This window comes from Acanthochromis polyacanthus, chromosome 17 (genome assembly GCF_021347895.1).
Source record: "Acanthochromis polyacanthus isolate Apoly-LR-REF ecotype Palm Island chromosome 17, KAUST_Apoly_ChrSc, whole genome shotgun sequence".
Taxonomy (NCBI): domain Eukaryota; kingdom Metazoa; phylum Chordata; class Actinopteri; family Pomacentridae; genus Acanthochromis; species Acanthochromis polyacanthus.
In genome coordinates this window covers 16,911,760-16,928,633 of record NC_067129.1, presented here as the reverse complement: position 1 = coordinate 16,928,633, position 16,874 = coordinate 16,911,760, and the positions used below count along the sequence as shown (strand labels likewise).

The 16,874-nt window shown below is 40.6% G+C and overlaps 1 protein-coding gene across 5 annotated transcripts in view; it reads left to right on the top strand.

Annotated features, from left to right (window-relative positions):
- abr (ABR activator of RhoGEF and GTPase) overlaps positions 1-4,542 on the top strand; it is a 169,182-nt gene extending 164,640 nt beyond the window's left edge. For all 5 annotated transcript variants that reach the window (XM_022194926.2, XM_022194927.2, XM_022194928.2 and 2 more), the window contains 2 exons: positions 806-959; positions 3,022-4,542. In XM_022194926.2, coding sequence (XP_022050618.1) covers positions 806-959; positions 3,022-3,111 — 244 coding nt within the window. In that variant the 3' untranslated portion in view covers positions 3,112-4,542. The remainder of the gene's footprint in view (positions 1-805; positions 960-3,021) is intronic.
- The last annotated feature ends 12,332 nt before the right edge of the window (positions 4,543-16,874 follow it).

The following is a 16,874-nucleotide window of genomic DNA, read 5'->3' as shown; positions in this document are numbered from 1 at the left end:
TGTGTCAAATTTCTTTCGTTTTATGTTGTTTTTTTTAAAACTGACATCAGAGTACACCGAGTTTTTCCGAGTGCCCACAGGTGTTCTTAATGCTGAAAAAAAGTGGGCTCCACATGCTAAAGATCAGCTGTTTGACATGGCCTGTTTACATTTTTACAACCTCAACAAACCAGGTGTTTTTCACTCTACTTTGCGCATGAACTTTGGAAAGATGAGGCTGAATGTATCTCCCACTTCCTTGCTGATGGTTTGCTCCTCCCATTTTTTCACCCTGCTGCTTTTATTTCAATGATCCAGTACGTTAGACCGCTATTTCAAACTTATTTTGGTTTTTCCCAACAGAATTACATGTCACACATTCCAACACCATGAGAAAGTTGAAAATTCGACACATTTGTGTTTCTTCACTATCTGCCTCTGAGAGATCGTATCATTTTGTGCCTTTCAATCCCACTAGCAGATTTTATAAGTCAAACAGGCAACCTTATTTACAGCATTTGTTAGTCTCTATTCACTTTATTGGCTTCTATTATTCTAAAGCTCTTTTTATTTGGGTAAAAAGACTTGAACCTGTATTTAATAATCTTTGCCTTTCTGTCCTATCGTATGTATCTGTAATATTGCAGCTTTGATGTCAGTTATTACAGTAAAAGAGTCTTAATTCCTGTCCCCTCGCATACATTTATATTGTTATCTGCATGTTGTTTGTCTGCTGTTTATTTGTTGTCACAGCCTTTTACACACCCGGTTGTCTCTCCCGTGTATTAACTCCATCCTCTTCTTCTGTTGCTGTTTGTTCCTGCAGGGTGGCTGATAAGGAGCCCATCAACAAGATGTCCCTTCATAACTTGGCCACAGTGTTCGGCCCGACTCTGCTCAGACCCTCAGAGTCAGAGAGCACGAAGGGACAGCACATCACCTCGGCCTCCGACATCTGGTCACATGACGTCATGGCACAGGTACACACATTTTCACCTCTTGGTTTTGATCTTACGCAGTTCTTCTTGCCCTTTTGAATCATGAATACACATCTAGTCATTTAAAAAAAAAAAGCATTGGTGTGTCTGATGCACCCTCTGCCTCACTCTCTGGCATCTTCCACACCTCTGGTTTTCAGTGAACAGTCTCATTAGAAACTGAGCAGGACTCCCGGTGCGTGTTTCCTCGGTCGCTGCACTCGTTTTCCGGTTGAATTTTACTCCCACGTCGCCAACTGACCCATGTCACTGCGGTCTATTCTCCCAGCTGTATTTAGGCTGCAGGCCGTCCATTCATCTCTGCTGAGAGATGAGTTTCCTGTGCACAAATGTCTTTTTCTTGGCAGAATAAACAACATCCAGAGTAAATCATCATAAAGGGGCAGCGTGCACATGCAGGAGGTCCCGTACATCCATGAAACTGAAGCTGAGTGTTTGTATTGAGGCTTATTTCAGTTCTAAATGTTTGTTGCATTAAGTATACAAAATGTTCGACCTCAAAGGAAGATGCTCTTGCTGCCTTATCCTGAATGCGACCTCGTCTTTAGAAGAGAAACCCGTGAGGCAGTCATATTTTAGTCCTCTGAATCACAAAGTTCTCTCTGGAAAGTGGCTTTTCTGGTGAGCTGCTGGCAGCATTACACAAACTGTGAGTTAAAATTAAATTTTCCACACATGTCCTTTCTGATGAGAGTGATTAAAGGAAGGATTAAAGGAAATATGAGGAGTAGAGTGAGGAGATCATTCACCTTTTTTTAGTAAGCGAATTTTCCAGTGCTACAGTGCAGGAAATTTGGAGGTGATTTTCTGTCCAGAACTTATCCTACGCACTAAATGGATATTTATTCAAATGTACATTTACCACATTAGCTACATTTGGGTCAGGTGTCAGTGTTTTTAAGTCTATGCAAAGCAGCAGCATCAGAGAAATGGACAAAGGAGAAATACAGACTTAATAGAGTTAAATGCTGAATGAGTCAAACAAAGCAGTTCGCTCATGAGCCAGACCTGCTGAAATATTAACAAAAAGCATTTAGTTTTTAATTAAATCTGCCAAAATTGCCAGTTATCATTTCCAGCTCACCCAAAAGTACATGCTCTGTTTTAATCTGCACTCTGGTGGTTTTTATGTGAAAGAAAAAGACGTGGAGTTACAAAGTAATGAGGAATCAGGTCTATGTGGCCTTTGATGTAAAACTGTTCCAGTAAAGTGTTGATCTGACACAACATGGAACCACTGACAAGTGAAGTGAAAAACATAAATCATCTTGTTACTGAGTGGGACGTATGAGGCAGCAACAAAACAGTCAGATATTAGAGTAGATGTTTAAAACTGGAAAAAAATGGAACTGTGCTGATCAGACCATTAGATCATCTCCAAAGCAGCAAAGTCGTGGACGTCCAAGGTACAAACACCTGAAAACCTTAATGCAGCTCTGATAGAAGGTTGTCAGAACACACAGTCCAGCTCAGCTTGATGCTTTGCTGCAGACCTGTCAGAGCTCTCATGCTGACGCCTGTCCACCTGTTAAAGTGCCTATCAGTATTCAATTAAATGGTTTTTATGTTGTGGCAGGTCAGTATAAATGTCAACTAGCTGTAAATTATATTATCTGTTTAGCTTTAAAAGCCCTTTCCATTTATTTCAGTGACAATCCTCACCCCTATCTACACCTACAGCTCTACACCAGCTCACCTACCAACTGTAAAACTACTTTGAGCTACACAATGCTAAGACTACTGATACACAAAAGCAATTTGAAAGGATTGGTTCTTTGTTTTCGCTACGTTATGAACCCCTGGAGGTCATTTGTACACTGCAGTTTAAAGTTGGAAATAATCAGCCACAGCATAAACTGCTTGTTCCGTTCATGATGCAAGCACATAGAAACCACCATCTGGACACATTAACAAGCTAAAAGATTCAACTTTTACTGTAGAGGGTCTTTGTTACTAAATCATGTTGCTCTGTCAATATTATTGCACTCTCAGAATTGCTGGCTGTGAATTTCTAATGTGACGTCCTGGTTGTCTGTCCTCTCAGGTGCAGGTGCTGCTCTACTACCTGCAGCATCCTCCCATCTCCTTTGCTGAACTGAAGCGCAACACGCTCTACTTCTCCACTGACGTTTAATCCCCACCACCTCCCTCAGGGCTTCGTCTGGAGACGAGACAGAGACTCCATGCAAATATCGGTCCCTGCCACTCAGCAGTCCTGCCTCACCTCTCCCCCCAGCAGGCAGCTCGTCTTGACTGTACAGCCCCCCCCACCCTCATACCCCTCCTGTCTAAACCCCCCACCCCGTCCCGTGAAGAGATGGAGTCGAGCATGTAGGGAGGCTGAGAAGCAGTCGTCCAATAGTCACGTGTCATGTCCTGTGTGTAATGTGAGGAAAGCAGAGCCGCCTCCCGCCAATGAGACGGCGAGGCGCTCTGGGACCACAGTGGGAGGCGTGGAGGCGGAGCCTGGGGTCCAGAGGCCACGGCCCGGTGGAGTGGAACAGGATCATCATGGGCGTGTGTGGTGGCGGTGTCATCTAATGAGTCCTTTCTGGTTTAATGATCTCAGAAACGACTCACACTCCAGCTTCTTTTTACTCCCTGATCAGAGGCATTCCAGAAAAATGGCATTTACATGTTTTATAATAATGTTCAGCAGCTGTTTTGTTTCCTTTTTCTGTCTTTCTGGCTTTGTGCATGTGGTGGAGGAGGCCGGGGTGTGTGAGTGACGCTGTGGATGTACTTGACTGAGTGAGTGTGTTTAAGGGACTTTAAGAACGTGTCGTGGCTGGGGTCCAGTCTCTGTGCTGACAAACAAGAGAGACCTGCCCTCCCCACTGAGTCTTGGCCAAATTAGCCCTATTTATTTTAAATATATATAATATGTGTGCCTGTACAGTTCTGTGCAACTAGAGAAATGCTCTAAGGAGTCAGTTTTTTGAAGTTTATTCAGGTAGTGATGTTATTTTTAGTCTGATTTTCTTATTCACCATGTCCATGGTTGGTAAGCTGTACTGAAAAGATCAGCAGAAAGTCTGCCAATTACTTTCAGATCACTTTGTAGAGGTGAACGGGCACTCTGTGACATGAGGGTTGTTGGGGGGGAAAAAAACACAATGAATGGAACATTTAGCTTTTTTTCTCATTGTTGCATTGCAAGCCTGTTCCAAGTGTCTTACTGCACCGTATAATCTGTAGGATGATTTGTGTAGTTGCCCTCATTGCATGTTCAGCTTGTCAATCAAACCAGGCCGGGTAACACGAAGGTAGGTCGTCTCTGCAAGGGCCTCGCTAAAACTGGCAAAAAAAAAACAACACCCATCTCTGCTCTGTACAAAGCCAACCTTTCTGCTATCAAGCCTGCAACATATCTTAAAATACTGTAAGCACTGCTAGATGAGTACTATTTGATATTTTTAATATAAGATTAAAATAAAATAAAAAGTGTTGTATTTTACTTCCTTTGAGAAGAATTTCAATATACTGTAATATTGAGGCTAAATGTCAATGTGAACTTTTCTCCCCTTTTTTTTTTTAGGAAAATAAAAGTTATTAAAACACTCAATTTGTGTCTCTCTTTGCTTTCAGATTTCAGATCTGCTGTTTTAATAAAACTGTCTCCTTGGAAACAACAAACATTTACAGTGAAGATCCAACTTATTCAATGCCATGCCTCATTTTGATTTATAGGGAAGTTTTATTTGACCAGTAGGTTTTCTGAATAAAACAAACAACAAAAGATGCGAATTTCTAGAGATGTTGAAAGGAAGTTTTTGCTAGTTCTGTGTTTTATTTACATTTTAACTAAAATGCCATGTCCACAACTGTTCACAATCCTTGAAATTACAATATTTTTTTCAAGAAAATGCAGCTTTAATATCATTCCATATTATTCCTAGTAATACATGCCATATACTACAACAATTTGAACACATGAACTGAGAACAACTGATGTAGCAGTTCTTGATTCAGTTACTTGTCGATTTCAAGTCACAGCTGAAACCACAGTGAGAGAGCTGCTGCTCACAAGATGGTGAAAGGCTGGAAAGTCATGAAAGTATTTTCAAGTGCCAGCAGCCACACAGCAAAGTATCATCAAAAAATACAAGGAGTCCTATGCTGAAGAATCTCAAAGGGCTGGTAGGAAGACAAAAATGATGGCTGCACGGGTGAGAAAGTTAATGTGATGAACAGAGAAGAATCCAAGGATCACCACCAAAACCATCCTGATGAATGTGAACCAACATCTCAATCAGCAGATTCTGAGCAAGGCTGGTCTTCAAGGATGCCGACCAAAGGGACTCTTCAAGACAAAAGCTCATCTGGACAAAGAAAATGTTTTGGTTATCTGTTTTGTAGTCAGATGAGATGAAAACAGAGCTGTTTGGAGTCCACACTTGAATCCCATCAAGAATCTGTGGAGGATTGAGGACCAGAGTGATGCAAGGAAGTCTTCAACTTTAAAGACCTGGAGATCATTACAAAGAGACGAAGAACAAAATCCTAGTGGAGACATAAGGAAGGACTGGTGGCAGCTACTGATTAATCAGAATTGCTATAAATAATTCAGGACAGGGCATTTCAGTTAAAATGTAAAAATTAAAATTAAAAACACATGAATAGTTCAAATACATCGTTACCGTTCTACCGCAATTTCTTACCATCTTTTGCCAATGTTTGTCGTTTCCTGCAACAAGAAACACACTGATTAAATTCCTTATCCTTGGTGGAGTTATGTGACGATCATCGTTGGTTTGTCTGTTAACAACATTACTCAAAAACGGAATAATGTTTTGGATGACATTTTCAGGGAAGGTCAGAAATAACACAAGGATCAAGTGATTAGATCTTGACAGTGATGCGGTATATAGTCTGGATCCACAGATTTGTAAAAGATTTCTGTATCATTGCGAGATAGCGGCACGGCATCACTGTAACTTTGACAACAACTGAACGATACGTCAGCTGCCTGCTGATGATCACATGATTGTGATCCTATTACAAATCGATGCTGCAGAGCACAAATTTTTTTAAAGATTTCATCCGCCGGAATTGATACGACGACTGAGCAGTACTACAGTGCCTTGTGAAAGTATTCGGCCCCCTTGAACTTTTCAACCTTTCGCCACATTTCAGGCTTCAAACATAAAGATATAAAATTTTAATTTTTTGTCAAGAATCAACAACAATTGGGACACAATCGTGAAGTGGAATGAAATGTATTGGATATTTTAAACTTTTTTAACAAATAAAAAACTGAAAAGTGGGGTGTGCGATATTATTCGGCCCCTTTACTTTCAGTGCAGCAAACTCACTCCAGAAGTTCAGTGAGGATCTCTGAATGATCCAATGTTGTCCTAAATGACTGATGATGATAAATAGAATCCACCTGTGTGTAATCAAGTCTCCGTATAAATGCACCTGCTCTGTGATAGTCTCAGGGTTCTGTTTAAAGTGCAGAGAGCATCATGAAGACCAAGGAAGACACCAGGCAGGTCCAAGATACTGTTGTGGAGAAGTTTAAAGCTGCATTTGGATACAAAAAGATTTCCCAAGCTTTAAACATCTCATCTGAGTGATTTCTAGTTCCATGTATGGACTTAACTGTAACAGAATACCATCACTATTAAGGGAGGGTGGCTAGTTCTTATTTTCACATGCTCACATTTAATCAGCACTCTCATTATAATAAATGTAATGATGTACTTTAAATCGTTAATCCACTTTAAATAAACTGCACAGGGTGATAATGTTCATTAAGTGTAACATTTCAGCCTGGTGGTCTACAGCTTCAACAGCTCTGTCAGTCTGTGATCTCCTTCATTCTCCATAAGATTCAGCTAAATCACTGACCACCACTCATTCCCCTCATCCTGAGCCACAGATGGAGATATGAAATTCAGATCTGTGCCTGTTGTTCCCCCTGGTGGTCATATTAAGAACTGTTGAAAGTGATCTCTATTGATCTCCTGATTTTAGTATAAACTCATAATCCAACAATATTAGAATTACATCAACACTTAAGAGATAAATATAGCAAATGTAAAATGTACTTTAATATACATTTTTAAAAAATGTTTAAATACTTTTAGATCGGATCCAAATTTGTTTGCCTGATATCAATAAATTATTTAGTTTAATATAAAAAAAATAAAAACTGCTATTCTCTATTCTAATTAAAGAACTTATAAGTTAAGCATTTAAGATGTAATATTTACTTGGTTTATTGTTAAAATATATTTAAAACTATTCGTTTATTGCAAATAAAAATGTAAATATGCCTGTAACATTTTTGATGTGATTCATAATTATTAGCCTAACATATAAACCTATGAAATAAATATTGTAAAACTATTTTTAAAAAAGTGTTTATTGTGACAAAGATATACTTTCAAAAACTTTTGAACATGTTAGTATTATCTCATGTTTTAAGCATGACATTGAAATATTGTCAATTGTAAGATATATTTTATTGCAAAAATGTTTTTAAAAATGTGTATTGAAAATAAATGTTCTCTTTAGTAACATTGTTTTTATCATCTTGCTGTAATATTGTGACTTATTCACCAGGGCTCAGAGCACTGTTTGGTTGTTGTGATGGGTTTGTAAAAATACACAATAAAGCACACATAACAAAAGTCTTTATAAACCAGACCATGGGATGTTGTGCAACTTTTCTACTAATTTGACGGATACAGCTATGCAGTTTATTTCTTCTTTCTTTCTTTTTGCAATTTATTGTAGCAGTTAAGACATAAATCAATACATATTATTAAAACTTATATATAAGGGTTATATTGATGTAAAGCAAATAAAAACAAGGTATTTTCCACACTATAAGGCGCACTTAAAAAGCCTTTAATTTTCTCAAAAATCGATGGTGCGCCTTTTAAAAACTCCCAGCGCAAACTATATACTCCTAGTCCCGCTTGACTTCTCGCTCCGCTTTTGCCTCCAGCATAAGCCCCGCCCACAAAAAACGTCACAATGTTTGTAAACAAATAAAGGGTCTATACGTACACTACACACGCTGGCAGTGATAAACCTATTAGAGAACATTACATAAAGCTACGTACAGTACTGACTATTGTCCGAGCTTTCGCGGAAGCCGGCATCATTGCTGGCATCGTCCCGCTCAGGCAGCGGTTGACTCTCCGGACGTCCCTATGTGCCATAGGAACTATCGGACTGTAAGGTGTAAAGGGGGAACATAATAAAGGACGGACGAGTGACACACAACGTGTGCAAGAGTGTTTGTCCCGGTGACTATCCTGCGGGGTTAATATTGTACCCGAAAACAATAGAACAACGGTAATTTCTCCAAGCCACACCGTCTGTCCTTTCACCCCAGCACAGCCACGCTTCGCGGCCCCGGTTCCGACCAGGTGCCGCCACGCAGCTCCACGCTCGGGCGTGCGCCGCACGCTCGTCCGTCCGGGCTACCTGGTTGATCCTGCCAGTAGCATATGCTTGTCTCAAAGATTAAGCCATGCAAGTCTAAGTACACACGGTCGGTACAGTGAAACTGCGATTGGCCCATTCAATCAGTTATGGTTCCATCGCCACGCCATTGCCGTGCGACTATGCTGGGCGTGCAGGTGCGGTAGGTGCCAGCTGCCATGTCACAGGCTGCCTGCCAGAGGCTTCTGAGGAAGGCCACAGTGCTCGCAGAAACTGTCAAGCAAGGTAATCAACATCTTTCTAATCTTTATTTGTCTGAACAAAAGAACTCAAACCTAGTATATTATTATGGACAGTTTTAAAATGCATTTCACTGTAGACTGCAGAATGCACTTTAATTTGCAACATATTCTGTTAAAAATAATCAAGGTATTTTGAACATTTTGGATTACATTATAAATGCATGCAGAGTGAATAGATTTGGCATTCACACAATACTTCTACTGAAGGTACAATGAACTCTCTCTAAACACTCTAAACATATTAACTGCAAAAGAGATGCAAGTTGTAATTCTGTGTAAAGACAAAAGCAAAGTGATAGTTTGTCTGGCAACAACAGTAAACACCAGTTTTTTTTCCTTCAATTTCCACAGTAGTTAAAGTTATGTTCGAAACTTTCCACTGGTTTTTTGGTTGGCCCTCCTTTGCAAGCAAGTTACAATGCCGCTAACACTAACAGGCTGATCTGCAGTCAGCTGGCAGTTTGGCTTAGTAGGTAGCTCGCTACTAGACCTGTCCTTTAGCCACACAAAAACAAAACGTACCTCAAGTTGTTTCTTCATGTTAAAAGTAGAGTCATTGGATGTGTAAACCAGCAGAGGTTCAACTGGACAATAAAGTTCTCTACTCATTAGCCCTCTGTGATCCTTAAATTTCCAGAAATTTCCAACATTTTTTTCATTTTATTTACTTGTATCTTTGTAGCTAAGCTTAATTATGGAAGAGTTACCTAAGGGTTCAACAGGTTTGAGGCCAATCAGAGAAGATATGTTCACCCTAAAAGGTTTTTGTCTTTGGAAAGATGGACTCAGCATTCCTTAGATGGTGTAGGACACCCGGGTCGGACTTGATGTTTGAAATACTGACCGACAGCTCAGATTTAACTGTCTGTAGTTCCGTTTTGATGGATGTTAAATTTTCAGTCTAAGCCGCCAGGAGCTGGATCTTTAAAATAACCGCCGTCTCGTTAGAGTGAAAGTAGCAGTTCCTCCTTAAGGTCAGAGATTGCAGCATCTGAGGGCCTCTTCAAAAGAAGACGTAGTTGATGAAGGTGTTCTGGACCAGAAAGACCACGACCAAGCAGCCTTGAGATCTTAGGCAGCATCTCCATCGGGTGAGTGTCAACATTGTTCACGGTCAGGTCTGTGGTAATCCTGTCAAAAAACAAAACAGAAAAAACCCTAGATTATAAATTAACATGTAACCAAAGCATTCTGTGTATAATGCCATAGTATAGGATGTAGTTCAGAAAATGTCAAAGTAGAGTATACAGGGTTCTCACCAGGATTTTTTTACAGCGTAACGGCAGGTCCTCCCGTACGCGCATGCGCAATAGCCTTTATTAAATCTCGCGAGCGGCCGGCCCAGATGTCAGCCAATGACCGTCACGCAGATGCTCCAGATGCTCCAAATGCTCGTGATTTAGGTCACTATTCACCATACATGGCATCACGGAAACAACCGAGACATGCTAATTGTAACCCCGAGATTGGAAGTGACTCTTAGTTTTAGACGGGAATATCTAGTACAGCTGAGGTGGGGAGACATAAATTAACCTAGATAGGCACCCAGTCGATAAAAACAAACGCACATGGCGTTATCTGTCAAAATAACAGCGCAGCGGCCCTAATCACAGTATTAACCCTTCCTGTTCGGCCCGTGGTCAGGAAGCCCGCGGTTAACCCCCTTCACTTCCTCAGCAGCCGTAGAGGCAAAGACACAGGAGCCCAGCCGTACCGAAGAACACTGCAGCCTTTATTGTCTATCAACAGTGGCTGAACCGCACAGTACCGCCAACCCAGCAACTACACACCTTCTCTCCTCCTCTACCGAACTGACTGCCGTCTCTCTAGCTCGCGCTGCATTCAGGGTCGCTCGGACATCTCGTTGTCCCCTTCTCTCACACACACACACACACACACGCTGCTCTCTCTCCCTCTCTCATGACGGAGCCACACACTCTCATAACAACAGCGTAATCTTTGAAATGCGCTGGCAAGAACCCTGATCTGTCAAAATAGCAGCGTAGTGGCCCTAATCACAGCGTAATCTTTTAAACTGACAGCGTAACGGGCCATTACGACAGCGTAACGGCCCGATAGCGCAACAGTGTCTTTCTGTGCGCAACGTTACTCAAAAATGGACTCACGGATTTGGATGAAATTTCCAGGGAGGGTCAGAAATGGCACAAGGACCACTTGATTAGATTTAAATTATATTCTGGATTCATGGATTTGTTAAAGATTTCTGTATCATTGTGAGATAGCGGCAGAGCGTCACTGTAGCTATGACAAGTGAACAAGTGATCCTTCTACAAATCTACCTCTGCAGACTTATCAGGACTCATCTATCAGAAATCATACAACAACTGAGCAGCTTTGACAGACTACTGTGCTCTCTAAGCACTTGTCTTGTTTTATTTAGCTGCTATTTTTTCTACAATAGCATCTTTAGAGTTTTTACTGTGTGACACGCCTGGAATATATGTTTATTTGTGTTGTAAGTGGTGTGACAAAAAAAGCATGTCCTGCATGAAATCAGACACTTGGTGGTGCTGCTCACACACTTCTTGAGTTCTTCAAAAACAATGCAAGATGGCTTCCTGCATGCACAACATGTTTACAGTGTTTACGGAGGACAACGAGAGGCAGGAGGTGGTTCAAGAATAAAAGCTGCTGTTTCATCTACAGTTGTTTGTCTATTTTTGGATGGCCGTAGTGAGGGTCACGTGGTGTCACTTTCCTCCTTTATTCAGACCAGTGGATAAGAAAACAATCTCCAGTAAGCCTTTCTCAGTCAAGCGGAGCTAAAGAGGAGGACTATCTTGTTTTTTTTTCCCCCTCACTTCCTATAATCCCACATTGTCAACTACAGGGTCATAAATGCAGCTCCTGGATCGACGGGTGATGGGGTGAATACTAAACAGGAGAGGCTTTCTGTTTGAGAGGAGGTCCCTGGAGACCTGTGGTGAAGGAGGGCTTACTACCATCTGGAGGTCTGCACAAGCTCCGCCTCCTAATTAACCCATTCAGCCTCACTGTCTGCGACCTGGCAACCTGTCTCTATGGCAACAACCCAGTGCAGGGATGGAGGGAGTGATGGATGCGGGGAGGGAGAACGGGCAACACTGATCAAAGTGGGAGAGAGAGAGAGAGCAGTCCCAAAGCATGAAATCAGCTGAAATGTGCCTTTATTATTGATTGAAGCAATTTTTGGTTTAGTGATGCAAATATCTAAACTCCACACCTCCTCTACCTCTGCTATGGAGTGTTTTGGTTTCAGTCTGACAATAATGGGCTTTTAATGGCACTGGAATTTTAAATGCAGGTGCTTGATAATTTATAACCTTAACACACACACAGACAGCCACAAGCAGCAGCAATCGCCACTGTTGAATACAGAACACGAGTGTCTGGGGAGTGATTTCTGTTTCCATGAGTCAGGCTCTGGGGATTGGGAGGATACACGGAGGACAAATGAGTTTTCCCACTCTGCACGTCTGTACTCTGGAAGGCAGCAGATCTTTTTATAATGGCTGCAACATGATCCGTGTGTCCACAGTTCTTCCCGTCTCTATCACATCTGTTCATCCAGGTCAGGGCGGCTCTGGGACACACTCATTCATCATGCTTTATGGTCTGTGAGTGAATGTGTGCGTGTGCAGGATTTGCAGGTCGCTCCAAAGGCTTTCACTCACACAGGTCATTACTAATTAAACATCCTGATTGCACTTTTATAGAACAGCTCAGGACCTTCCTCCAAGCACATGGGCGGTGTAATGGATGTGTAATCCTCAGAGGTGGGAGGTGTAACTGCACTGTCTACAGACTGTTGTAAAATATTAGTCACTTAAAATGTGGTTTTAACGTGTCAGTCAGTTCTATTAGTGTGCTCCAGTGGAGGAATGAAACAGAGTAATGCAAACTGTAGGCGCCCACGGTGCAGAGAGAAATATTGAACTTTATACTCCACTATATTTATTTGGTTTTCACACCAAACATGTTGAAAAATATGCGTAATATAGAATATAATGTACACTACTGTTCCAGAGTTTGGGGTCACCCAAGGAATTTCATGTTTTCCATGAAAACTCACACTTTTATTCATGTGCTAACATAACTGCACAAGAGTTTTCTAATCATCAGTTAGCCTTTCAACATCATTAGCTAATACAATGTAGCATTAGAACACAGGAGTGATGGTTGCTGGAAATGTTCCTCTGTACCTCTATGTAGATATTCCATTAAAAATAATCAGTTTCCAGCTAGAATAGTCATTTACCACATTAACAATGTCTAGACTGTATTTCTGATTAATTTAATGTTATCCTCATAGAAAAGAAATGCCTTTCTTTCAAAAATACGGACATTTCTAAGTGACTCCAAACTTTTGAACAGTAGTGTATAACTAAGGGAATCTGGGTCTGGGCTGTTTCTGTGTAGAGTTTGCACATTCTCTTTGTGTGTTTTCATCAGGTTCTCCTTCCTTCCTCCTACAGTCCAAAAGCACGCTCAGGTTAATTGGTGACTCTAAATTGTCCGTAGGTTTAAATGTGAGTGTGTTTGTCTCTCTGTGTAGCCCTGTGATAGACTGACTACCTGTCTAGGTGAACCCTGCCTCCACGTTAAGCCAGCGAGGGCAGATGTCATCGTGTAAATCACTTTTGGATGGACATAGCACAGGATTTCATGCTCTAGCTGGATTTGTTGTCTTGGCTCATCATGGTCACAAAGTTTGGCCAGGATACAAAATAACGAAAGAACGCCCTTCTGCTTTCAAATGGCTTAGATATAACTCAGATTTGCAGATCTATGAAGTCCGTGTCTTTCTCTCTCCACTCCCCTCTCTCTGCTGGCTGCAGCTCGAGCACACCAGATCACCTATGACTCTATCCAAACTCTGGAGAACTGCTGTATGCTGCACATTGTTAATTTATCATGTTGGAGTAAATACATTTTTGAACTGGAAGACAAGAGGAATAAAGGCCAACTCATAGTGTCTGCATAACTGATCAAAGTGGACCTTGGAAAGTGGACACGCATGCAGTTTTCTTCATACTGCAGTAGAGTACGTGTCAGTCTGCTAATTACATGGTCACACTGACCATCATATTGAACATAGAAAGCAAGCAGGGCTCTTGAGGATGCTTCTGAAAGGCTGTGACTTTGTACTTCTTGCAGGATATACACCTGTCAGCCACCACTGACGGTGAAGTGAATAACATCGATCATCTTGTCGTAATGCAATGTTGCTGCTGCATTGTTGCAATTTAAACTTACAGGCATCAGTAATAACAACCTAATACGGTAGTATGTAATTATGCTGTTCTTTATTGAATACGCTTGCTTTGGATGCATTTCGCTGAGGACACTTCTGAACTATGATTTCAGTCACATTCCGGAGGACACTGGAGTGTTTTTACAGTGTGCTAAACAATATGAATATGAACACCCCCTCCCCCACTGATACATGATGCGGTTGATGCAGTTAAAAATTAGACCGATTTGTGCTGAGGGGATGTTAGAGATCTTGCTTCATTGCATCTGAAAACTGCATTTTGTCACAGGATAAACAACAGAATCTGAAATGTGAAATCGAGCTTCCGGAACACACTTCCCCCCCCCCCGATAACAAACATAAACAGTGTAACATATAAGAAGCAGCGGTGATCTGCTGTCTTCACACTGTCCTCTGGGTTTTAAATTATTTGGAAGTGTTTCATCACGATGACTGAGCTGCTGATTAAGACTGACAGATTGAGAGTTATTTCCCCTCCCCCGGTGTTCGTTACAGACAACCCTCGCTCAGTGCACAATTACACAAATCCCAGCCATCTTCAGCACCAGAACAAGCTGAGGGGAGACACTACCTCTGGATCAGCTTTGTTCTGTGTGGACATTGTGTGATTATCTGTGTGCCAGAGTGGGGATGTGTGCGCAGTCATACACATTGTCATTCCCTATAAAGCAAACAGCAGTAATGAAGGGAGGCCAGTCTAATGAGGAGCTACATGAACAGTGACAAGGAAAGTGCTTCTTTGCTCCAAAACCTCAAACCAGCTGCTTCATTAAGTCCCCTCTCTTCCTCTATTATGTCCTGTTTCTTAATCTCTCTCTCTCACTTCTATGCTAGACTGTAAGTCATAAATGAAATATGAGCGCCTGCTTAATGAGGCACATTTTAAAGGCTGCCAAAAATCGCTTCCAAGAATACTCCTTTCACTTTTTAAGGGAAGTAGGTGACATGTTGCTCTTTAGTTTTTGTAGCGGACTTCAGACAAGAATGTACAGACAAAAACTCAGTCCCCGTTTTAGTACAGTGGTGGAGAAAAGTTTTCGGACACCCCATCCATGTGTGAAATATTGCGTTCAGAATCACTCTTAGGTCTTCAAGTGCAATTTCTTTTAGTACAGTCACAGCCAAAATACTAGACTAATCCTAAAAAGCCATACAAAACCTAAAATTGATTGGTTCCATAAAAACGCATGAGTAATTTTGAGTATCGGGTCATTTTGGTATCAGTGGTCCACTAATGAAGGTCATGCTTTATGCTAAAAGACAGTTTTTCACGTCTACATTAAGCTAGCACGTTTGAAAACAGAAACTGACCAAAATGCATGTGTGTATCCCAGAGAACTGAAACTTAATATCAGGTCTGTTTCATAATCTGTTCCGCTTCCTTTCAAATAACATTTTAATCCACTATATTCAGGTGAAACTCTTGTAGAACTGCTTTTCCCTCGTAACACTCAGCATGGAGAGTTTTTTAAAGGATCAAAACTGACGCAGCAGAATTGGACATTCTGAAGTTGTTGTTCTTGTTAAAATGTGGTGCCTACATTACCCATAATGCAACCCAACCACCAACTGCTCTGTTCGACATTCAGATGTATTATGCTAATAGTGGCTAGTATCTGAAGCAGTGATAAGGAGCAGAGGTCAGGGAAGCTCGCTTCTTCCTAAATCCACAGATGTGTCGGAGGTTCCATTTTAAGACAACAAGAAATAAAAAATAGCTGAATACGCCTCAAAGTTTTTACTTTTCTCCTGTTTAAGTAACATTCTGGATACTTCATGGAAACAGAAGATATTCTATGACTTGGAATAAGGACGAGCTGAAAAATGGGTCAAAAATGTGCTGTGAGCGGCCATGTTCATCCAGTGCTCATAAGGGACTGAAGCAGAAAACAAACCTTTGTCTAATGAGGAGAAAACCTATAACATATAGAGGGAAGTGGATTTAACAGAAACAAAACTGAGTGATACTGCAGAAAAACATACTTATATCGAAAAGAATATATTCCTAGACTAGGTACCAAAATTATATATTACAGCCTGACGTATTAGAAATGTTGAAATGTAGACAGTCCCTTTTAAACTGAAAATATTTAACTGCAATTGAACAGGATAACATGAAACTTCTCCAGTTAATTTCTTACAATAATACAATATTTTTTTTGGATGACAAATACTCTGAAATTCTATGTTAAATATTCAGATAAGGTATTATGTATTTAAGAAATGCTCTAAAGGACAATAATTTCCAAAACAAACATCTGAACACTGGTTAAAGTCAGCCTTAAAATTCTTGTTGTATTGACATAGTGCTCAAAGGTTTTCACAGAACTTTTAGATACCTATTTTAAATAATAATAATAATAATAATAATACTGTCAATAAAATACTGTCAACAGCTAGAAAAAAACATGTTTTCCCCTCTGGTTTTAGGAACAAAACAGTCTAAAAATCCAGGTATAAATAATAAATGAATCAACCCCTGTGTAAAAACTTTTATAACATAAATAACTCTGAAACTGAAAAACTTGGTGTATGTAAGTGCTGCTGAGAGGAGGACTTCTGGTTCAGAAGAGGAGAAAAACACTCATATTGGGAAACCAGCCTTCAGAGATGTACACTACTGTTCAAAAATTTGAGGCCACCCAGACAATTTTATGCTTTCCATAAAAAGTCACACTTTTTTCATGTGCTAACATAATTGCACAATGGTTTTCTAATCATCAGTTAGCCTTTCAACACCATTAGCTAACACAATGTAGCATTAGAACACAGAAGTGATGGTTGCTGGAAATGTTCCTCTGTACCCCTATGGAGATATTCCATTAAAAATCAGCCGTTTCCAACTAGAATGGTCATTTACCACAATAACAATGTCTAGACTGTATTTCTGATTTATTTAATGTTATCTTCATTGAAAAC